Below are 24,305 nucleotides of genomic sequence, written 5' to 3' on the forward strand. Positions count from 1 at the left end.
ATTCCTCGTACATGTAAATGTATTTCGCAGAAATAAACACATCCTGATTTAATTTCATATTCTACTTAAGGCCAGCGGCAACGACTACGGAGCGATCCCAACGTCACGATCCCTAAAAAGCTCCCGCTTACAAAGCTCCATCAAATCGTTCGACAGCGAGAGGCTGAACCTCAACCGTAAAAAGATCAAAACCTCTATAATGTTCTTTTTACGCGGCTGTGACACTTTTTAAACACCCATATTTTTTCACACGTCTTCTCTTCGTCCCTTCACAACTTGCTCCCTCGTACCTGCCGGTGGCATCTGCATTTGCCCCTGGCGCTCGGGGCCGAGTCTCTTTCTCTTTCTCCCTTTTCCTCCCGGTGTAATTAGTAAGGATATATCAGCGACCTCAGCCGCCCCCGCCCCGGCCCCACGCCCACCGCCCCCCTCCTGTACTCTAGACTACTTGCCTCCAGATTGAGGAGGCATGTGGCGCGTGGCCTACTTACACGCCCCAACCCCAGGAGAATGGTACAGTCTCAAAAAATAAAAATAAAAAAAGAAGAAAAGTTAGGGACACAGCAACTGGTACAGCCCGGAGCAGAGAAGAGAGGGAGCGCCCCGGGGGGTGGGGGGGGGGGGACAAAAAGAAGGACTTCTTTTTCATAACCTCAAATTCTCTTGATTCGCCTACTTTAATTCACCTGTTACAGCAAGATTACTTTTTAATAGCCTCAAACGGCCCGTGACTTATGACCGATGACTTTATCAACTTCCAACTTTTAATTGGTGCCTCACTTATTCCTCCATTGCTGACACATCAGCACATCCTACCCAACCAGTCCGGCAGTGCAGCGTGTAGTAAACATTTTCAGTCGCCAGGGGGCTTCGCTAAGTGGCTATAAATAGGAGCGGTTGTCTCATTAAGACCCAATCAATTGGAGATAAAATTACAAGGGACAAGGGAGGGTAAGCCGAGCTCCAAATGAGTCTACCGGGCTATTTTAGGCCGATAGGGCAGAGGGGACGGGGGAGCGGGGACAGGCCGGGGCACGGGGCTCTGGAAATTGTCAACAGAAATTATTGGGTACAATCTAATGGGCCGGGGAGGAACCGGGAGATGAATGTTGCATAGGAGGAGGAGAAGTCGAGAGAGAGAGAGAGAGAGAGAGAGAGAGAGAGAGAGAGAGGGCAGGGAGGAAGAGAGGAGAGGACGGATGAAAGGGAAGAAGTAACAGAGAGTACATAGGAGGGGATGGACGGTCCGGCGCTGACGGAATTGATGTGGCCTGTGCCGTGCAGTCAGGACCCAGTGTGAAGCTGATTGAACATTGTCTGAGAGAACTAGCACGCTGGGGCCTGGCAAGGTCTTTTCATTATCTCACCCGCTCGCTCTCTCTCCCGCTCTCTCTCTCTCTCTCTCTCTCTCTCTCTCTCCCTCTCCCTCTCGGTTGAAGGCGAGTTAACCAAATACACTCCTCACAGACTTTATACGATGTAAATTTTGGAAGTGTCCAGCAAAACTAACAAAAAAAAGAAAAACATTATATCCAAATACTGTATTGGGAATACTCAGTTTAATACATCCTTGCATGAGAAAAAAAAAAAGGCACAAGACAGCGGTCCGTGACCCCGTCGAGAGCGCCCCGGCATTAGCGGCGGTGACATTTTGTAATTTTTGTTAAAGCGGCACTAATTACTTCCACATTTCCCCCCCAGCCTGCCTTGTTTAAACGAACACATCGGTCAACGTCCTTCTGCATCAACACGAACGAGAGCGGCCGGGAAAATATGTAATAAGATCCAGACTAAAAAGGGGAAAAGATTTCTTATCGGCTCGGCAGGTCCAGAGGCAGGGCAGGGCAGCGATCATGAATAAAAATCACAGCTTAGCATGCCTGACGATGGTAATGCCATTACTAAATACTCCCCTGCTGCATGCGGCAAAGTTATCCTAAGCCGCCTGCGCTGGACGAGGAGCCACTATGCTGGTGGTCCGTCATGCTTCTAGTCTTCCGGGCCGGTGGTTATTTGTGGACTTGGTCCCCTGCGACTGTGTTGGTGTATCCGCTTTGTGTGTGTGTGTGTGTGTGTGCGTGTGTGTGTGTGTGTGTGTGTGTGTGTGTGTGTGTGTGTTAATTGAGATATCTTGAAATCCCTGTGTACTTCGGGCCAATCGGAGACAGGAAAAGAAGCTCTGCCGGGGTGTTTGACTTCCCTCCCCTAGAGACCCCGCTGTTTTCGTGGTAGACAGAGCCAGGTTTTTAGGGCGTACAATACAACAATTTGGAAAACACATCATCACAATGATTGTAATGTGATGTAGTTATTGTTCGATCATGTAAAGAATGTCACTTCTTATTTTGTGCTAATTTTAACTTGTGTATTTCTGGTAATGATGATGTGTGATGACCATTTTTCAAGTAGAAAAGCCTAACCAGGGACAGGGGTTGCAAATTAGCCTTGGCTAGAAATCCTATAAGCGACACATCTGTTTTATGTTTTTGTAACCTTTTACAATGTTTTTTGCATTGTGCCTGACAAATAAATCAATTAATATAAATAAATATGCCTCATGGACCTTTTCACCCTATATCCCCCTCTTTAACCCTTAAATAGGTATTTCGAACAATGAAAAGCAGGAAAACAATTATCCCCATCTCAGGTGCGGCGTTATCTCTCACAAGGTGCACAGTTCTGCTGATCCCTAAGTCCAGTGTGGGGGACATTTCTCATCTGACCTACAACCCCCCCAACCCGCTAGTTTCAGAGCGGCGGAATTCCTCACGTTGCTCTGATCTTAACCCTCGTCTCGTCTTTGCGCGGAGGTGGCCATTTCTCTTTGGGTGCGCTGACATTAACCCTCCCCGCGGCCCAGGGGGACATTTTTCAGTGTGGTGCTGACATTAACTGCTGTAGCCAGGGGCCGATTGCCCTCCCCCCCTCCATGCTTTATGGCGCCTCCCGTTTCCAGCATTCCAGACATTGATCGTCTTTTACCGCAGATAGGTGGACAGGAAAGAATGCCACACCCTGTAAGGATTATCAATGAGCATGTATAGAGAGAGGATGAAACGACAGGATGAGAGAGGAAAGAAAGAGGGAGGAGAGCAAAGAGGAGAGGAGACACGGGGAGAGGAGGTAAAAAGAGGGGAGAGGAGGCCTGAGGAGGGGAGAGGGGTGAAAAGGGCGGGGCGGGGAGATGAAAGGATAGGATAAGGGAGAAAGGAGAAGAGTGGGGAGGTGGAGAGAGGAGGGGAGAGAAAGAGGGAGGAGAGGAAAGAGGAGAGGAGGCGAGAGGAGTGGAGGTGAGAAGAGAGGGAATAACAGATGAGTAGAGGATGAAAGAGCGGCAAACAAACTAGGGATGGGAACGGGCAAGGGAATGGCTCTCTTCCATTGCCATGGGAACACAAAAAGGTATAGGAGGGTAAAAATACTTGAGAAAATGTGAGGGAGCGAGAGAGAGAGAGAGAGAGAGAGAGAGAGAGAGAGACAGACCCACAGGTGGGCGATAGGGACGGGGTGGGAGCGGGAACCCTCACCTGGGACACCTTGCGGACCACCTCCCCGCTCACCACCAGGCCCTGGATGAAGGAGCGGGCGGCCACGAAGGTGCGCATGACCTTCAGCTTGAGGTCCCGCGGCGTGTCCCCGAAAGGTCGCAGCGTCTCCGTCTGCTTGGACACGCACTCCAGGTAGTCCTCCCCTGCACACAAATAAAAGACAAACAGAACGCCACACGGCCACACTGTCAAAGTGAACTTGAAGTAAAATATTGATTGGGAATGCCATTAAAGCTTTGTGGATTGACTGAAGCTGAACCGAGGCGGTCTGCCGCCTCCCTGGGCAATAAACCGTGGATTAATACGGAGGTGGGTAGAGGCGGGTGACAGAGAAGAGGTCAAATGTGTCCGGAGAGGATTGTAGAGATGAATTAAAGAGGCACAGGGGCAGGGAGAGACGGAGACGGAGTGGGAGGTGGAGTGTGATGGACGGCCAGGGGGAAGACAGCAGGCTGGGCCCGATATCTTATCAAAATAATAACTAAATGAAATAACTATGTGTGGTCCCTCATGTGTAGTCATTCTGGTCAAAAGCTGCATTAGCATTAAGTGCCATTTTCCAGTAGACGTGGATTTTGGATTTTTGCACCGGCTTCGGGTACTATGCTATTACATTATTGGTCAAATATGAGCCTGAATTCGATTAATTTATTTACATGTTTACACAAATCTCACAATTGGTACCTCTAGGTGTTGAAAGGTTCACTATGAAAGTGGCAGATATATGAAATAAATAAATAAATAAATAAATAAATAAATAAATAAATAAATAAATACATGATTTGTATTATTATTCATATTATTCATATTATTATTCATATTATTCATATTATTATTCATATAATTATCTCGATTCATATTATTATTATTATTATTATTATTATTATTATTATTATTATTAATATGAATCTGGATAATAATATGAATAATAATATGTTGCTGAAGAGTAAGTATTTGTATTTGAAACATCACAATCGATTAATGTATTTTCAGAGGGTTTGGGTGTAGTACCGATCAGGAACTGCCTGTTGGCTTGGTTGAACAGCTTCTCCAGCAGCCGCGCCCAGAAGTCGTTCAGCGTCTCCTCCAGGTTGACGTTGGAGCCGCGGTAGTAGCGCCTCAGCTCCACATAGAGGTCTGAGAAGACGCCTGCGTTCTGGGTGTAGAGCAGACCCCAGGACTGGTGGAAGGTCTCCTGGAGGGCCACCTCCGAGCGGTTCAGCAGCTCCAGGAAGTAACCTGTGGGGAGTCATGAAAGTGTATGGATGAAATCATTGTTTCCCCACCTGAGGGAAGTAAATTTGACAGATATGAAATGATTCTTGTGAGAATTCCATTCACAACTCAGAGCCAAATCCACTCTTCTGACTCCTCCTGCGCTCGCTGGGCGCTACGCCACTCAAATGAACCGAAACGTATGAAGAGTCGGAAAACCGAGAGACTCTTTTTTATTTTTTTTATTGAGTGACTCCGCAAAAACCAAGCTGCCACTCCGTCTGGATGATTGACGAATGAGATGAATTAGTGGAGCCTTGCAATTTAGATCTCGAAGGCTCATTTCAGTCCTTTCTTATTTTTTCGAGCGGAATTAGAAATGTGCACGGTACACCTGGCGAGCTGCTCGCCGCGCAAAACGATGTCTGGCTTTGATTTCGAGCCTCCGCTTAGCCCACTTCGATCGGAAGTCGGCGTGGCCGTCACCTCCGGTTCTGTAGCAATCACAATAAACCTGCTGTTTGGTTTAATTCACGTTCGGAAAGATGACAGGTGAAGGTGTTTTATTGTTTTGTTTTTTTTTACTGTCTGTGCACCCTCAGATGTCTGTCTCAGCCCACCCAGTGTGTATGTGTGTATGTGTGTGTGTGTGTGTGTGTGTGTGTGTTTGAGTCAGGATGTCTATCGGGAATAGTTTGTCTCGGAACAAAATGTACGTGAAATCACAAGTACACCCTTTGTCTTTCCATCTGCCGTCGTTCAAAAAAACAAAACAAAACAGTGGAACGTCTCAGCCTGCAGTAGCGGTAGCAGTACGGTCGTCTATTTCGGCGCTTGCCCGAGGGGACCGATATGGCAACCGACACTTGTTGGGACTGGATTTAGAGTTTCTCCAAGATTGTCTGGTGACTTCTGCGAAGAAAAATAAGTCTTCATTTGTCTACGTGTCACCGCTGTGTGCTCGCATACCAACGTCGCCTCCGTTAGACAACTGTATGCGAAGGTAAAGTGGAGGGGGAAATACAACATGTCCCCGGAGGGCTGAGTAGAACTGAAAGATTCAAACCCAAAAGTCAAGGAGACGCACGGACCGACGTAGCGGCTGGACGGACGGACGGGGCTGACAACTGCATTCATAGCGCCGAAAAAACGGACAAAGAGGGAGCGAGAGAGAGAGAGAGGAAGCGGCGTTGAAAGGCACGAACCTCCTGAAGGAACAGGGCAGCGAGTCTGCCAGGGGGGAGGAAAGCGAGGGAAGCGAAGGAGGAAAGGAGAGGAAACAAAGGGAAGGAGAGCCGGCAGAGGAGGCATGGCCGAGCAGCAGACAATCACAACGTGCCACCAGGCAGCCAAGCATTCCCCCTGCATCTCCATACGCACAATGGGCTTCAATTTGGTTTGTTTGCAGGCTGTGTGTGTGTGTGTGTGTGTGTGTGTGTGTGTGCGTGTGTGTGCGTGTGTGTGTGTGTGTGTGTGTGTGTGTGTGTGTGTGTGTGTGTGTGTGTGTGTGTGTGTGTGGGGCGGGGGCGGGGGTGGGAATGGGAGTGGGAGTGTTTTGTGCATATGTGTGCCTGTCTGGCTGCCCGTGTTCAGGGTTTGCCCTTGTGAATAGCCTGCAGAAGTGTTTTCCTTCTACGGCTTATCTCCGCGAGCCACCGGCCCAGATCTGGAGGCCAGACAAGGCGGGGAGAGAGAGAGAGAGAGAGAGAGAGAGAGGGAGCGCGGTCCGGGGTCTTCCTGGCGGCGGGGATGCGACGTACCCAAAGCCTACGCGCAGAAATGTGCTTACGAATATTATCTTCCTGATTGAAAATCACATTATCGGAAGGACATTATGTGCGTGTGTGGCGTAAACACATGAGAGATGCATCTTCTCTGTACACGCAGACACATACACGAGTCCACGACTCATCATTCCACCACTTCCTGACCTCCTGTCACTTAAATGCCCCGCAAACACACACACACACACACACACTGCTGTCAGCAAAAAAGCTCACGCTCAGCACCGCGCACCCTTATGAGTTGCACACGTGAGCACGGAAATAGAAGCTAATGCAGCTGTCGTCAACTCAACTAGAACGGCAAACACACACGCGCTCACGTTCCCACGCACGAATACCATGTTATAAACATGTTATTACACGTTAATACACACATCGTAGCCAGGACACACACTCAGAGTCGGGGCTGGTGTGACAGGTGCTGCCTTGCCCTTTAATCCCCACAAGAGTTCCTTCCTCCTGGGGGAGAACCAACATGAGTGGAGCAGGGGCTTTCTGGAAGGAAGGGCTTTCTGAGGTGAAATTGACCAGTTGGCCTTTTCCGTCGCCGCTGATCAAACTGATTAATGCCTCCGTCCCACTTTCGGCGAAGCCGTTGACGTGCGTTCATGTTGCGGAACGTTTCCAACTCAATAACGCGAGAAATTCGACCCGGCAGGCGATGCCGCGTGAATACTGAATCGTTCGCCGGTGTTTGCAAGGCGCACCGTGCCACAGGCTGGGACCCCGCTGTGTCCTTGAGCCTGTAAGTGAATGACGCCCGTCATAAGAATGTATGTATCTGCGCGCGCATGTGTGTGTGTGTGTGTCTGTTGACAGGCACGTGCTTTCACGTCACGGTGACCTTTCTATCGTGTCCCCCTGGGGCCGTGGGGGGATCTCAGAGGGCTGCAAACTCTGCCTTCATCCCTTCATCCCTTCATCCCTTCATCCCTTCATCCTGCATCCCTGCATCCCTCCAGCCCTGCATCCATCCCTCCCTTCCTCATGGGATGCTCCTCCTCCGATCCACTTCTATCCTTCGGGGTCCGGATCCCTGGCTTCTCACCACCTCCTCCACAGGAAGGTGGCTGAGGGGTGGGTGGGTGTGTGTCGTCACATGACAACACAATGTGAGGTCAACCGACAGCTAAAACAACGTTATTCCACAGCTACGTGGGAAAATCTGTTTCCTGACTCTTTTCATTTCTCTCCGCTGTGGTCTCGGGCTTTCATTTCCATTCCTTTTTGTCTCTCCTTCTGACACACACACACACACACACACACACACACACACACACACACACACACTGCAAAGATAAGCCAGGCGTGTGCGTGTTAATGACTTTGTTCCCGCGCTGAGAAGGGAGTTAATGATTTCATTTGTAACGGTGGTACTTTATAGTTTTACACCTTGACATGTCGGGCGGCTTAGTCTTAAATTCTTTTCCCAACTTTTCTTCCACAAAGTTATTAACTTGACAAGACACTATACACAAGCACACACACGCACGCACGCACACACATGCACACACACACACACTCACACACACACCCACCCACACACACACACACACACACACACACACACACTGTCGCAGCAGAGCCGAGAATCATCGGCACTGAATTTCAAAGTCTCGTTATCCAGCAATATTTAATGCTTTTCGTACTTTGCCGAGGTGAGAATTAGACATCAACAGTGATTATTAATAAACGTTATCGTCCGTGGAGCCAAGTGTGTGTGTGTGATCTGGTTGCCTTGGGAACAGTTTATTGTGCCTCGTGTTTCCTGCCCTTTATAGTTTTTGGGGGCGGTCATGAAGCTCCTTGTACTTCATCTCACACATTAACCTCTCTCTCTCTCATCCCGCTCCCCTTACAGCGGGGTTGCTCAAACGGCCGCCCGGGGGCACAAATGTGGCCCCGCACATCGATGTGGCATTTTGAATAAGATAGAAGTTGAGCAAAAGCAATGCAAAAAAAGACTCCCGCTAATTGGTTCAAATCAAATCCGAGCACGACTCGTGACGCACGACTCACAAACGACTCGTTTGCAGCGAGCGATTCGCTCACAGCGAACGATTCGTTCACAGCGAACGATTTTTGTTCATTACAAACAAATCTTTCAAATTGCCCTGGAGTCGGGAGTCACTCTGACAAAAGAGCCGTAACTGAAAATAATTACCGAGGATTAAATTAATGCCGAAGAAGTCCAAGGCATTTGGCAAAATTCATAGTGGATGTGAAGGATGTGAATAATTCACGCATTGGGATTCCTGTGAGAATTCCATTCACAGCTCAAAGCCGAACCAGCTCTTTTCTCCGTAGTTCATCAGAGGACTTTGCACTGACTGAATCAAACGAACAGAGTCGGAACATTTTAGTCCGCTGCTCGACGAGTCAGTCCTTTAACTGAGTGACTCATCAAGAGCTGAGTGAAAAAAAAAAAAAAAAAAAAGAGTCAAACCTCACCGAAAATGACTTAAATGTCTCAACCAATCGCAATTTTCTCACACGCTGTCCGTCAAACCGAGGGTGGATGGCGGCAGGGTGGGGTTCGGCGCTGATCATGACTCAGTTTCTCCCACAAAAGGGATTAACTGACCCCGGCTTGAGCTGCTCCTTCCTGGATAATCCGCAATCCAGATTCTCACACTGCAGGGCTCAACTAGGCTGCTCCTGCTGCTCCGTAATGGAGTCAAAGAGAATTTACTTTTTCCGCACCGACGCATTTAGACTCCCATATCCCAAATGATTCATTATTAATTCATTCTGTAATGAAACTTTTGCATTACTTCAACGTCTTTTTTTTTTTTGGTTTAAATTGTGTTTGATGTGCAAAAAATAATAGTAATTTAAGGCAGAGGACCACCAAGAACGCCCAAAATGATAAAAACACAGTGATGGTGTCTAATGTCAGAATAAATGTTCACAGTTATAAGAAAAAGGAAAAATACAGTTAAAAAAAAGCATAGATGGAAAAAATGTTCACAGGGAAATGGTAATATTATAATTGATAATCGACTTAAGATTGGCCATGGGGTGCCACAATGTCACCGTGCATGCTGTACCGAAAACATCTTAAAAACGATTCTGTCGCGTGATATAACGCCCACGCCCTAATCAAATACACATGGAGTGCGTCGCGTGCATGGAAGCTTAGTACATATTTAATCACACGCCACGACTGCAAAGTGCAATGAGATTCGGTCGTGAAACATGTGGAATCCACTCCTCTGCGGCAGAAGCAGAATAGATCAGAAAGCGAGAAAGAGAGGATTTAATGGAGGAGAGCGGAGTGAGAGAAAAGGAATGGAGTCGTGGGGGGTGGGGGGGGGGTAGCCCGCAGGACGCATATCTGATGGCGCTAACTCCATTTGCCGCCCTGCTGTGCTGACATTAGCCGGACACAACCGCAGAAAGCGAGAGAGCGAGAGAGAGAGAAAGAAAGAAAGAGTTGTAAGAAGTATATAACTGTGAGTCATATTAACTCAACTCAGCATTTTATCACTCGGCTCTGGGTGAATACTCCATCCTGATTGGTCAACAGCGTCAATGAGCTGTCCGTTATTTCTGAGCGCCAACCGCCGACCTGTTAACAACGAGGGTTGTCACGGGCAACCGCCCCTCCGGCCGGCCTCGCGCCCCTCGTCCCCCTCCGCCTTCATGCTGAGCCACCGACACCAGCTCGTGGCGACACCTTGTGGCGCGAGAAGGGAACTACAGCGGAAAGACTTGAAGAGCTGAACGTGGATACGTCCAAAGGCTCGTCACATGGAGGGTGAGGTGTTTTTGCCGGGCGACTAGTTTCCTATGGAGAGTCGTTGTGGTAGTTGTGGTTGTTTCTCAGCGAAAGCTCTCAAACCGGACGCACTAGTTATGGAATTCTTTCAAATCAGCGTTCCGTCTCAGTGTATACCTTCATTTCGCAAATACCCGCCGGTCATTATACGGGACTCAACTGGTTTTTAACATGAGCAACTCACAGTCGTATGCACTGTATGATTTTGGTTTTACCAGCACTGGTACTTTGACATCAGGCAACAAAAACATGCTGTCTTTAGTGACTTAAAAAAAATAAAATAATGAAAAATAGTTCCTTGTCCAGACCACCACATGAAGCCCTGCAGACGGACTCGCTCACTGGTGGGAAAAATAGGAAAAGGATGAAAGAAGAGCTCTGCACTGAGGCGGGCAGAATACGGAAGGTGATTAAGTCGGTTGCTAAAATCTCGAGGCGAGAAAGGTTAAGTCAGGTGGAGAAGGGAAGACAGAAGATAAAGGGATCGGGAACATTAAACAATGGGAAGAGAATCAGAAGGAAGACGAGGACGAGGAGGGCGGGCGGGGGCGGCCCCGCCATCTCTGGATCCGTCTCTCACCCCGCCGCGCCTCCATCTTTAATCAGCTCCGTTCTTTGCTTTTCCGCATACCCAAAACAAAACAAAACAAAGCAAACAAACAAAAAAAAAACCTCAAACCGGGGGAAGGATGGAGGAGCCCCGGCCCCGGCCAACTTTCCATGGGGAAGAACATCCATCACGGATGTTCTGCGCTCCCAGAAGTACTGAGGACCCCCGCCCCGCCCTCCCTCCCCTCGTATTAGACAAGCCGACGCACCGCAAAACACGCGGCATTTATCAACGCCTCCGCCCGTGGAGGTCCACGTCACTCTCTTCCACCGTCTGGCACAGTGCACTATTTAGCCATGTCCGTCCCATCTGTTTCTCCTTGTCTTCTCGCCCCCCCGACTCCCCCTCCGCTTTCTCTTCCCCTAAATTGAACCGCCGCCGCTATTTCTAATTCCCTAATTCCCTCTCCCTCTCCCTCCGTCTCTCTCCCTCCGTCTCTCTCCCTCTGTCTCTCTCCCCGGCCATCCTAATTCTCACGCTTCAAGGCTCCGTCTATTCTTGTCCGCTTTCTTCATCTCCGTATCTTCTCTCCATCTCTCCCCGCGTCTCCTCCGCCCGTGCGTCGGGAATAATTGGTGCCGGGGATTGGGGGGGGGGGGGGGGGGTTGGGGTCACCTCCGGTGCCGTCGCCGTCGGTTACCCCGGGTAAAAAAAAAAAAGGGAAAACGGAGCGAAAACCAGGAAACCGAAACCTCGGGCCGAACGTGAAAAATGTTTGCTCCCTCCGCCTGACTCTCATTAGGGACAAATTGCCAACTAGGGAGCTGGCGTCACCGGAGTCGCTCCTTCCATTCGTCTAATATAAACGGGGGAGTGGCGGCGGTCCACGAGCCAATATCGCTGTTCGCTGGAATTGGCCGCAGTTTTGGGGTAAAGTCCCCGTTTGGGGTTTTTTAAAGACTTGTTCTAGATTATTATTGTTATGGACAATAACGCTGTACTTACTGTGTTTGCTCTTATGCCGGCCCAAGATGTGGCTTCACAAGGCCGGCCAGTCAGACATTCGTAGATCTCTTTAAATGACTTAAATGAATAAATGAATAAATGAGATTGTCCCATCTGGCCGTACAGTACGAGCGAAGGCAGCCGGTCGGGGCCGGAGAGTCGGGGCTGGGAATTCGATTAAAGTCCATGAGCAACTGATCTGCCCCAAACTAGAAATGGATCAAGTTGACAACAAGAAGCAATGAAACCTCTTGGCTGCTCACAAGCACGTTGGGTCTGTTTGACCCAGAGCCTGGATTTTGGCTTCACTTCCATTCCGTTCACTCTGTCCATCTACTGTATCTGACAGGGATGCAAATGACTCACGGCATCGCAGTGGGAGTCCCCCGGACGTGTTGGCGCGGTGCGGTGTGCCAGAAGCGCTGCTTCCTATTGAATTCACGATTGGAGCTCGGGGTCGCAGCATGTTTCTACTTTTGCACGAGAGATCAATTTTGTCTTTCGACCTCACGCGGCTACGCAGCCCTTTCCATGCAAACACCAGATAAAAACAACATAGAAATGTTATCGTAAAGAGTGCAATCATTCAAGGGGTCCGGCCCTTCTTTTTTTTTTTGGTCAAGTTTTACACTTTTATGTCCTGTTGTTTGTTTAAGTTGCCGTCCCCCTGCTGCTGGCAAATGTTTCCCCCTCCATGTAAGAGATAGCCTATACTCCTCCCTCCCCGGGAGGTGCCCTGGCTGTAAAAGGAGCGCACCCACTACCTGTTCTACTGTACACAAAAATAACTAACTATAGTGCTGGTTTTATTTATATTGTATTGTGAACCATTTTCGAAATATTATATTAATAGATAATTAACGGAAATAAATATTTGAATGACTCACTAGCCTGGACACCTCCCCTCCAATCAGAAGAACTTGTGAAAATTATAACAACCCTATCTATCTATCTATCTATCTATCTATCTATCTATCTATCTATCTATCTATCTATCTATCTATCTATCTATCTATCTATCTATCTATCTATCTATCTATCTATCTATCTATCTATCTATCTATCTATCTATCTATCTGTCTGTCTGTCTGTCCATGTCTCTGTCTGTCTGTCTGTCTGTCTGTCTGTCTGTCTGTCTGTCTGTCTGTCTGTCTATTTTTTCTCAGACAGGCATGCATTTACCTACACTACTGCACACAAAAAGATTAAACGAGTGTGAAAACATGTGTAGTATGTGGACTCAGGCAGCCCCCCCTCCACCTACAGGTGTGTGTGCACTTACTCACCAACACCAACACCAACACCAACACCAACACCCACACCCACACCCACACCCACACACACAAACACACACAGACAGACACACACATACACCCACACCCACCCACACCCACACACACACACACACACACACACACACGCACACACCCAAAAGCCAGCTGTAGCAGTGCTATGTAGAGCACAACCTGTCAGCTTTAAGGCCACCATCTGCTCGCCACACCTGGCTGTCATCACACCCATCTCCTCACGCCGGCACGCCCCCCCGTCCTCCCTGACCTTTCCTTTGTGCGTCTCTTCTCTTCTCCTCCCCTCTTCTCTCCCTGCTCTGTTTGCCTAGCTCGCCCTCCTTCGCTCTGCTATTCTCTCCTCTCTGTTTGTTTCTGCCTGTTCCCTGCTCGCCCCCCTTCCCCATCTCACTTTTCTCTCTCTCGCTCTCTCTCTCTCGCTCTCTCTTTCTCTCTCTCTCTCTCTCTCTCTTTATCCCTCTCTCTTTCTCTCTCTCTCTCTCTCTCTCTCTCTCTCTCTCTCTCTCTCCCCCTCCTTTTTCACACTCTGGGAGGCGAACGCACACACTCACACACACATGCACGCACACACAAGGGTGGGAAAAGGGAAAACTATCTATATTGAAGTAGTAGTGCAATAATACTTCACTACTAAAATAAACTCTACATTTCCTCCTTTTATGATCAACTAAACTTGATATTAAGTACTTACAGTATATATTCAATTATTAAAAGTAAACGTAATATTTCAGTGCAATCCATAATAGATTCAGTTGTGGTTGCACTAATGTTCTTCTACTATTGTTGCCAGATTGATACTTAAAAACCCTTTTTATAAACTTACTGCGTCACAAAACCTATTATTACAACTTTATGCCAACGAGTAGAAATAAATAAACTAATAATAAAAAATAAATTACATTCCTGCTTTTCAAGTGCTTTGAAAAGCAGAAATTCATCCAAAGTGGAATTACTCAAGGAAATTCTAAAGTAAGTCAAAGTAAAAGTACTCAGTTACCTTACACACACACACACACACACACACACACACACACACACACACACACACACACACACCAGAGTGTGTTCAGCTGCCAATACGACTTAGTCCTCATGAGATTTAGCCTCAGTGCAGCGTGACTTTCTCCAGATAAATAGATATATAGAGATAATCAGAGTCTTTAGAACTGACTCAGAGACAGAGAATGCATACTGCCATTAGTACACACACCAACTAAAACACACAACACGCACACACACACACGCACGCACGCACGCACACACACACACACACACATGAACACACACACACACACACGCATGCACGCACGCACACACACTCACACACACGCTCACACACACATCCAGGCTGCGAGCCAGCTGTGTGCGAGCACGCCGGTCCTCTAATCTGTGGCCGGGGTTGGGGTTTTTCTCCCAGAGTTCCTGGACCTACAGTAAAAAGGCCTTGCTTGCCTGGGCTGGAACAGTAACACCCTACACTTAGCCGCATGGCGCTAGCTTGCCCACACCCTGCTAAACACAGCCAGATGTGGACACACTGGCTGCTCCGGAGCTGCTCTGTCCATACGCAGTCGCTTAAAGCATTTATAGACCGAAAAGAAAAAAAAAAAAAAAGAGAAAATATTTTCTTCTATTTCCAGTGCTCGCAAAGCTGATTGGGAATTATCTAGGGTCTGGGTCATACAGAGGAATCATTATAGCATTATCATTATATGCTTTATTCAAATTTTATTTAAAATAAAAACAATAATAATATAAATAATAATATTGTTATAAAAATATGTTATATTATATTTCACATTATATTTTATATCATATTTGTAATAAATTATACAATATTTCTTCTTATATTTGACTCTAATCATCAGATCATTATTCATTTAGACAATACAATTGCCCCAAAATATAACTTCAGGACAGTACGATACTGATGGACGATATGTATCCGATAATATCCGATTATTGCTATTTATCTAAACGATCACTCCAGAACACACGGCACTAGTAACTTTTATGCTGTGACACAACGAGTGCAAAGTTGTATTTCTTTTTACCTTTCTCGTCCACAGAGGTTGCACATTGACGCCTGGAAAACGGAAGTGAGAGATTGCGTCTCTCGGTTAAGGGTAAAACAGCTTCCAACATCCTAATTACGCTCGCTCTTCGATAGCCGTGGCTTGAAAATAAAAGTTAAAAAAAATAAAAAAAAATAAAATGTGTTGATTCCCTGGAACAAAAATGTAGCACCTCACACGCCCCCCACCCCTCCCTCCCCTCCCCGCTCCCCGCTTCAGAGGACACCGTCAACAACAGATGGTTTGGAGACCTTGGGGTCTCTCTTCTCCGCTCCATCTTCTCTCACACTGACACCGCCATCCCCCTCTTTTCCGCCATCTCCATCTGATGCTCCGCCGGGTCAGGTGAGGCGTGATGGAGAGGAGAGGAAGGGAGGGAGGGGGGCAGGGGACGGGGGTTGGCAGGGGGGGACAGGGGGGCGAGGGGAGGAGAGAAGAGGAGCGGAGGAGCGGCAGAGTTCCACGTGGGAGACAAAGGTCAACAAAATAGGTTCCGCCCCGACGAGATGAGCCGAGAGAGGGGAAGAAGGAGGGAGGGAGAAGGAGAAGAGAGAGGGGGAGACGTGAAGGCGCGGGCGAAGGTCAGGGAGAGGGAACAACTGGGGTATTTGAAGTTCAAATATGAAGAAAAAAAAACAAGGCGCCCAACCAAAACAACGGTCCGACTATTGACATCAGCCTCTGACGTGAGCTTCTCCCTGTGTTTACACGGGCTCTTACTTCCACGCACGTCATTCAAATGTTTAGTTTTCCGAGTGTTGCTTGATTGCGTTGCTCTGGCAAAATGAGACGTTTCACTCCGCGGAGAACACAAGAGCTCCGGGCCGACAAGGTACGGTAACATAAACTCAAGGGAAGTGGGTGGAGGGAGGGAGGGGAGGAGGGAGGGAGGCGACGCGACGATACGAGCGGGGTAAACAAATGTCACTCAGCCGCTAATCACTGTGATGGGAAAAGGTCAGGCTGGCTGGCCGACCTCAGAACCCCCGGTTGCCGCCGATCGGCCGAGGGGAACGAGCGGAGCGCGGGAGGAGCGGGTCATTAAACAGAAACAACCCCCCTGGTGCTCCCTCCACCCGACATTAAGGACGCTTCTTCCTTCCTTCTTCTCTCTCTCTCTCTCTCTCTCTCTCTCTCTCTCTCTCTCTCTCTCTCTCTCTCTCTCGCTCCCGCTCTTCCATGTTTGGCTCTAAACATTATGATTAAGGATCGAACCGAGAGTTACTTTATTGCTCCAGAGGGGAAATACATACAATCGACTTTGTCGCCCTGGGGGATGGTCACCGACGGACCGCGCTGGTCCCTGGACCAGGAAGGGGACCAGCGCGGTCCATCGGCGACCGGTTCTATTTTGTTGGACTTTTTTGTCTGTTAGAGGTATGGGAACCCGGTTTCAGAGTCCGGTGTTTTATTATTTTAAGGTATAGGAAACCCTGTGTCAGGATCAGTCGTTTTTCGGTATGGGACTCTGGGAAGCTGGCTCCAGGCATCATTTTTCTTTTCTTTTTTTCACTGCTTGGTGGGGGTCGGCGGGAGGGGGTAGGCTTTGGCCAGGGATTCTACCTGGCCTCAGTTTAGTGTGGGGGGGGGTGTGTGGTTTAAGCAGCCACACCTGTGTTGGGTCGAGGTAATTGTGCCAAGGGTGGCTGTACGCCTGTTGCGACAGACAAATCAATGAGCAAAGGGGGAAAAAACCCCACCTCCCCACACACAGGAGAGGAGCCCTTGTCTTGACGTGTCTTCCATCTGCCCCGGGCTTGTTACAGCTTCCCCACTCCCCACAATAAACTGGTGTCTTTTCAACCCCATCGCCGGTGATTCTGTGTCGGAGGGCCCTGAAAACGCCACTCGGGTGGTGTTCGGCAGGCGAAGCTGCCACAAGCATACAGTGTGTGTGTGTGTGTGTGTGTGTGTGTGTGTGTGTGTGTGTGTGTGTGTGTGTGTGTGTGTGTGTGTGCGTGTGCATGCGTGCGCGTGTGCGTGCATGTGTGCATGTGTGTGTGTGTGTGTGTCAAGGAATAGCGAGAATAAGAGAACAGTAATTAAGAAAACTGCGATCCCTTCAAATACCATTAAAACAAAAGTTCGAAATGAATAACTGAGAGTGTGTGTCGGCGACATCCTCATCTCAAAGACGTGCGCTTCAGCGGTTAAATAAACAACATTTGACCTGAAATTCTCATATCAAGACACACACACACACACACACATAAAAACATACACAGCATCCTGTTTGGGCTGGGCAATTTACTATTATACTCTAATATTATTACAATATAATGTAAATCACCCAGCCCAAACAAGTAGGTATTGGGATTTGAGACTATATATCATCTGGGATTTTGATTATCATAATATCACAATCTATTTAAAGTTGTCTTGTTTATTTTAAATTTGGGGGATTATTGTATTTTGCCAAATCTTTATATTTTTTCGTTAACTCTTTTTTTTTTAAATATATTGCCATATCTATCATATCTATCTACTGCACCACAACCACATCACTGGTTGTTTATCGTAGTATCGTCAAATCATTGAAATCAAGGTATTCATCCAAAAGTATTGGATTTTGTCTATATCACCTAGCCCTACATCCCTCCACATCCTCAACTTCTTTCTTTCTTTCTTTCTTTCTTTCTTTCTTTCTTTCACCCTCACACAAACTCACCATCAAAGGCCTTGTACTGGCTGGTGAGCGAGGCCTGCAGAGCTCGTCCGGCGTCTTTGAGGAGTCCCTCCATCCCTTTGCGACTCAGCATAGCCAGCTTGTCCTCCATGCTGCTGGTGCAGCAGGTATAGCCCTGGGGACAGATCCGCAGGTGCTCCCCTGAAACAGGGGAGTTGAGAAGTGAACAAAGGAGGAGGATGAAGAGAAAGGTAGAACCAGGGGGGAAAGGGGATTGATAGCAGGTTAGGAGGTGTTGAGGGTAAAGGGGCAAATGGTGAAGGTAAGGTAAAGTTTAGAGTTGGGAGAAGAAAAGAAAAAGCAAACAAACAAGAAAAAAAGTATTAAAAATAATTAATGACTTTAATCACTGCAAGAAACAATTGCTCATACGCATTTGAGACGGAAAACCCTTTGTAATTTTGGCCTTTTGATGGAAATGCTGAAACGCAATCAACATAATTGCATTTGAAAGCCCCCTGGTGTCTGGGCGGCGGTGCGGCAGTGAATTAGAAATAAGTTCAGAACACAATGACAATTCACAAAAGCTTTTTAACAAAACACAGCAGTATGACACAAACAAATTACTCAACAGAAATGGCATCAATACATTCCAAATAGATGGAGAGTCAAGCATTGTATTTTGTTACATTTCAGACATAATAGAAAATAGAAGAGAATGGATGAATTCTACAGCTTGGGTTCTAAAAACCGCCTGAGCCGGCTGCGTTGTTTGTTAGTAGAGTATATATCGTTCAGCCACAACATTAAAACCACTGACATGTGAAATGAAAAACATTGATCATCTCATTCCAATGGCACCTGCCAAGTTTTGGGATATATAAGGCAGCAAGTAAACAGTCAGTTCTTGAAGTTGATGTGCAGGAAAAATGGTCAAGTGTAAGGATCTGCGCGACTTTAATAAGGGGCCAAATTGTGAAGGCTAGACGACTGGGTCAAAGCATCTCCAAAACGGCAGGTCTTGTGTGGTGTTACTGGTATGCAGTGGTCAGTAGCTACCAAAAGTGGTCCAAGGACAACGACACGGTCGCGGGCGCTCGAGGCTCATTGATGTGCTAGGCCGTCTGGTCCAATTTCACAGAAGAGGGACTGCAGCACAAATTGCTGAAAAAGTTGATGTTGGCTATGATAGAAAGGTGTCAGAACACACAGTGCATCACAGCTTGCTGCGTATGGGGCTGCGTAGCTGCAGCCCGGTCAGAGTGCCCATCTTGACCCCGGTCCATCGTCGAAAGCGCCTACAATGGTGATGAATACAACTGATGAATCACGTTTTCTTCTACATGATGTGGATGGATGGCTGCGTTTGCGTCGTTTACCTGGGTAAGAGATGGCACCAGGATGCACTATGGGAAGAAGGCAAGCCAGCAGAGTGTGATGCTCTGGGCAATGTCCTGCTGGGAAACCTTGCGTTATTCTGACACGTACCACCTCCTAAACATTGGTGCAGACCAAGTCCACCCCGTCATGGCAACAGTATTCCCTGATGGCAGTGGCCTCTTTCAGCAGGATAATGTGCCCTGCCACACTGCAAGAATTGTTCACGAATGGTTTGAGGAACATGACAAAGAGTTCAAGATGTTGACTTGGCCTCCAAATTCCCCCGATCTCAATCCAATGGAGCATCTGTGGAATGTGCTGGAACAACAAGCCCGATCCATGGGGGCCCCACCTCACAACTTACAGGACTTAAAGGATCTGCTGCTAACTTCTTGGTGCCAGATACCACAGGACACCTTCAGAGGTCTTGTGGAGTCCATGCCTCAATGGGTCAGAGCTGTTTTGGCGGCACGAGGGGGAGCTACACAATATTAGGCAGGTGCTTTTAATGTTGTGGCTGGTCGGTGTACAGTATATCGTTTTGATGAGAAAGAGTGAGAGATATAAAGAGAGTACTAATGTTGGATAATCAAGTCATGCAAATCACAGATGGAACAAAAAAGTCAGAGTTTTGCCATAAGCACAGATTCTTGCATCAAGCCGACCTCTAGACCTTGCGTTATATTATGACTTATGACTATATTAATTACTGATTATACGTCTCGCCTCTTATTCTTCAGCATTTACAGCCCCGTAGATACTGAATGTATGAAATGAGCAGCCACACACAAAGTTGTTGCCTTGCCTTGAATTTTTATTGGCATAAAGAGCATGAAGTAGTTGTCGAGGACATATTTATGGCAAATATTAATGTGACTCATGAGGTTTGCAATTAATTTCCTGTGCTGAAAAGACCACTGCGACGAACAGTATATTTCTGACGTCTAAAGAATGGCTTCCTAAGCTTTTTCTCCTCAGAGACTTTCATGGTGGGGAGAGCAAGGTTTTCAGGGCATACGATACATAAGAACATACTGTACATAGTGTATATAGTCATGGATTTGGTTACAATTCATTTTTTGAACTGAACCTATGTGATGTTCGGAGCCTATTGACTATTAGGAAACATATGGCACAAATTTTCCAGGGCCTTTTGTGACCTCCCCTGTGATCTCTGGCGGCCAACTTTAAGGTGTTCCGGCACCCCGAGTTGAGAACCAACGGTCGAACTGACTCAGACTTGACCTCCTAAATGCTAAACAAGTGTGGGAAGCTCAAATATCAGTGCCATGAGTGAGCACTTGCTGTTCGATGAATACAAACTAAATATAGCGACTCACATAAGCTCACAAAAGTTGCAGAGTTTGGCCCATTTTTCCACCTCTCTCACGGCGGGCTTGTCGAGGCTGGAGCTGACGCTAATATGGATATTAGAATGGCGTGACGATCGATCCGAGCGGTTCCTGCCAACCTTTTCATCAGCAGGGTTATTGATTTCCGTGGGCAGCAGCTCAGCCGTTAAAAGCAGCCATTTGGCCCTTATTTGCTGTAGTTCTACCCTTGAATTTAATTATGACGGACCCCATGCTAGCTGGTAGTACCCTCCGTTTTTCACAAATCGATACACATGTCAGAATTTATGAATGTGTGAAAATATGTGTGTGAGTTTGTGTGTGTGTGTGTGTGTGTGTGTGTGTGAGTTTGTGTGTGTGTCTATGTGTGCGTATGTGTGTGTGTGTGTGTGTGTGTGTGTGTGTGTGTGTGTGTGCGTGTGTGTGTGTGTGTGTGTGTGTGTGTGTGTGTGTGTGTGTGTGTGTTTCTAACTGCCTGGCAAACACGTATCAATGTGTTTCTTTAATTACATGTCAACTAAGTGTCTGTAATTGCTCTGTAAGTGCCTCGTCCAGGATGGATCCGAAGCGGCCGCAATTAGAAGCCATTTTCCTCTTCAAACGCTGTGGAGTGGAGGATGGACGGCAGCGAATGCGGGGGAAGGTGACATTGAGCGTTTCCGCGCCCCCGCTGCCGTGCGAACAAACACACACACACAGTGGAAGTGTAAATAGGCGAGACAGGAGGGATGGAGGAAAGAACAAAATGAGATGGAAAATAATTTGAGATGAATTTGAGAGAGAGAGAGAGAGAGAGAGAGAGAGAGAGAGAGAGAGAGAGAGAGAGAGAGAGAGAGATTGATGGAGGAACAGAAGTGCACGGTACCACCAGGGGTCAGCTGCAATCTGTCAGCCACTGGGAAGCCTGTTTAAATGCCTGGGCCAGTGGCCATAACAGCACAGCAGTTGGTGTGCAAGTGTGTGTGTACATGTGCGTATGCGTGTGTGTGTGTGTGTGTGTGTGTGTGTGTGTGTGTGTAAGTGATAAGAGAGAGCGAGAGAGAGAGAGAGAGAGAGAGAGAGAGAAAGATGGGCTCGTAGCCATCTCATCCAGTGCAACTGCTTGCCATTTGAAGGACATCTGTGCAAACCACGAAACACTCACACAGACACACACACACACACACACACACACACACACACACACATACACACACACACACACACACACACACAGACGGGCAGACATAAATATGCACACATGTAAAAGCCACACCCTAAAACACACACATGCAGCCACACACCACACACACATACCGAAACATATGCACGCAAGTTATTTTATAAAGATAAAAGTAAGAGGCATTTTTTACAGTTGGATAGTATCTGGTAAAGATAATCGGAGCAGTTTCTTCAATTTGACTAGGTTTGCGTGTGTGTGTGTGTGCATGACAGTCGTACACAAGGTATCTCTCTAACACACACACACACACACACACACACACACACACACACACACACACACACACACACACACACACACACACACACACATACACACACACACACACAGATACTCGACAACGGAAACCACTGAAATCGCCATTCAATCTCATTTCCAGAGGACACTTAAATAATCAGTAGAGGAGGACATCTACTGTAATGTACCATGTGTGAGTGTGTGTGTGTGTGTGTATGTGTGTGTGTGTGTGTGTGTGTGTGTGTGTGTGTGTGTATGTGTGTGTGTGTGTGTGTGTCTGTTTTTGCGTGTGTCTGAGTGTAGCATTCAGAATGTCCATATCGAAAAATGATGTTACACACACACACACACACACACACACACACACACACACACACACACACACACACACACACACACACACACACACACACACACAAACTGCAGGTCCGTTCTTCATTCCAGCCCCTTTATCCACTCTTCATCAACTTTAAGAGAACTTACAGTAATGGAAAGGTAACTCTCCTAAACTGCGTTCGCCATGTTTGACCTGATGAGGAGCCAAACAGGAGAACAGAAATCAGTCGTGATATTCAAATATTTGTAATAAGCGAGTGCTTTGGCATTAACCTTTACCTTGAACGTCCAATCAGAGCGGAGTTACCGGTAGTGCAGAAAAACGCACCCAACCACACACACACCTTTGCGGGATCAGCCAAATTCGTCATTTGACCTTCCCTTATGAACTAATTTTGTGTCCTTGTAAGTGTCAAGTGTGTATTTGACTGTACGTTTTTTTGTGTATACTCGATGTATAAATATGCAAGGAAGTTACTCATGCTGGCATTTAGCCTTGTTACAGTCATTCCACACACACACCACCGCCCTCCCTCTTTTGACAGACAGGACGGCTACACAGGGAGCAATTCACCAACCATTAGCTTATCGACGTTCACAAGGGAGGAAGACTCCTATTAAACAGCAATCTGGGGAGGCGGAATAAGGTTCACGCACGCTGCGATAAACCCTGGAAGAGGGCTGACAGACAGAGGCTTCAGAGATGGAGGGATGTGGGAAACAGAGGGAGAGAGGAGATAGAGGGCGGGGGCCATGCGGAAGTAATAAATGACTCAAAGCCCTCATTTCCATATTTCACTGTCGTCGTCGACGGTCGTCTGGGTGTTACGGGTGTTGCAAAAGACGTCACAAGCTATCCACCCAACAAATGAAACGAAGTTCACCCTAAATTACTATAAATAGGTCAGTCATATGTGAAATTGGACATGTAAAACTAGGCAGGGAGAAGTGGTTGCCTGTAAGAAAGGTCATTTTTCAGAAATAAATGACCATCAATTGCCGCCATTGACCAATCAGAATCGAGTATTCTTATTGTGTTCATAATGACGGCTGAAAACAAACTCACAGCACTGTATACATTTTTTGACTTTGACACAGTGCTACAGTAGGTACATAGACAGCTTTGACTCAAAGTTGAGTGCGTCACTGTAGCGATAGCTCAGCTTAATTAAACCTGCTGTGCTGCGTCATGTATCACTATGCATCTGAAAGGCCGTCTGAGTAATGAGTCTCTGTAATCTACATACTGTACATAGACTGTCATAACTCCCTGGTGGCACAATCAACGCTCACACACACGGCCGCTGGCTGCTGGTAATCTCGGATTTCCGTTGCGTGGTTGAAGATGAGGTGCAGTTTTAATCCTGTGTGTACGTGCGTCCGTGTGTGTGTGTGTGTGTGTGTGTGTGTGTGTGTGTGCAGGGTGGAGCTCAGAGATTAGTGGCCTAATCCAGTCAGAGTGTATATGAAGGGAGAGTCGAGTGTGTGTCCGCAGTTTGGGGTGGATCGACGTCAATGCCAAGGAAAATACCCGCAGACGGATACGCAGGCACGTACACACACACACACACACACACACACACACACACACACACACACACACACACACACAAAAGGACTATGGACCACTTTTAAAACAGGTAAACACGACAGAGCTCTGGAATTTCTGAGCTGATATGTTGACTGAAAATATGTTCTTTATCTTTGACATGACTGTCAGCGATCTTACCAATTCTCGATTGCATCCCACCCAAGATAGCTAGCAACGTGGATTAGTGTCTGTGGCAGTTTCGCTTACAGTACCACACACCACCCAAGTGGCGTTGTCAGGGACCTCCGGCACAGAGACACAGTCGACGGAGTTGTGGACACACCAGTTTATTGTGA

The 24,305-nt window shown here is 47.4% G+C and overlaps 1 protein-coding gene across 1 annotated transcript in view; it reads right to left on the minus strand.

Annotated features, from left to right (window-relative positions):
* Positions 1 to 24,305, minus strand: part of LOC307238159 (glypican-1-like) — a 71,923-nt gene that overhangs the window by 11,051 nt on the left and 36,567 nt on the right. The window contains exons 2-4 of the mRNA XM_080011045.1: positions 17,934 to 18,092; positions 4,560 to 4,787; positions 3,528 to 3,691 (exon numbers count right to left, since the gene is read on the minus strand). Of these exons, the coding sequence (XP_079867171.1) occupies positions 3,528 to 3,691; positions 4,560 to 4,787; positions 17,934 to 18,092 (551 nt within the window). The remainder of the gene's footprint in view (positions 1 to 3,527; positions 3,692 to 4,559; positions 4,788 to 17,933; positions 18,093 to 24,305) is intronic.

This window comes from Zeus faber (genome assembly GCF_960531495.2).
Source record: "Zeus faber genome assembly, chromosome: 12".
NCBI lineage: Eukaryota > Metazoa > Chordata > Actinopteri > Zeiformes > Zeidae > Zeus > Zeus faber.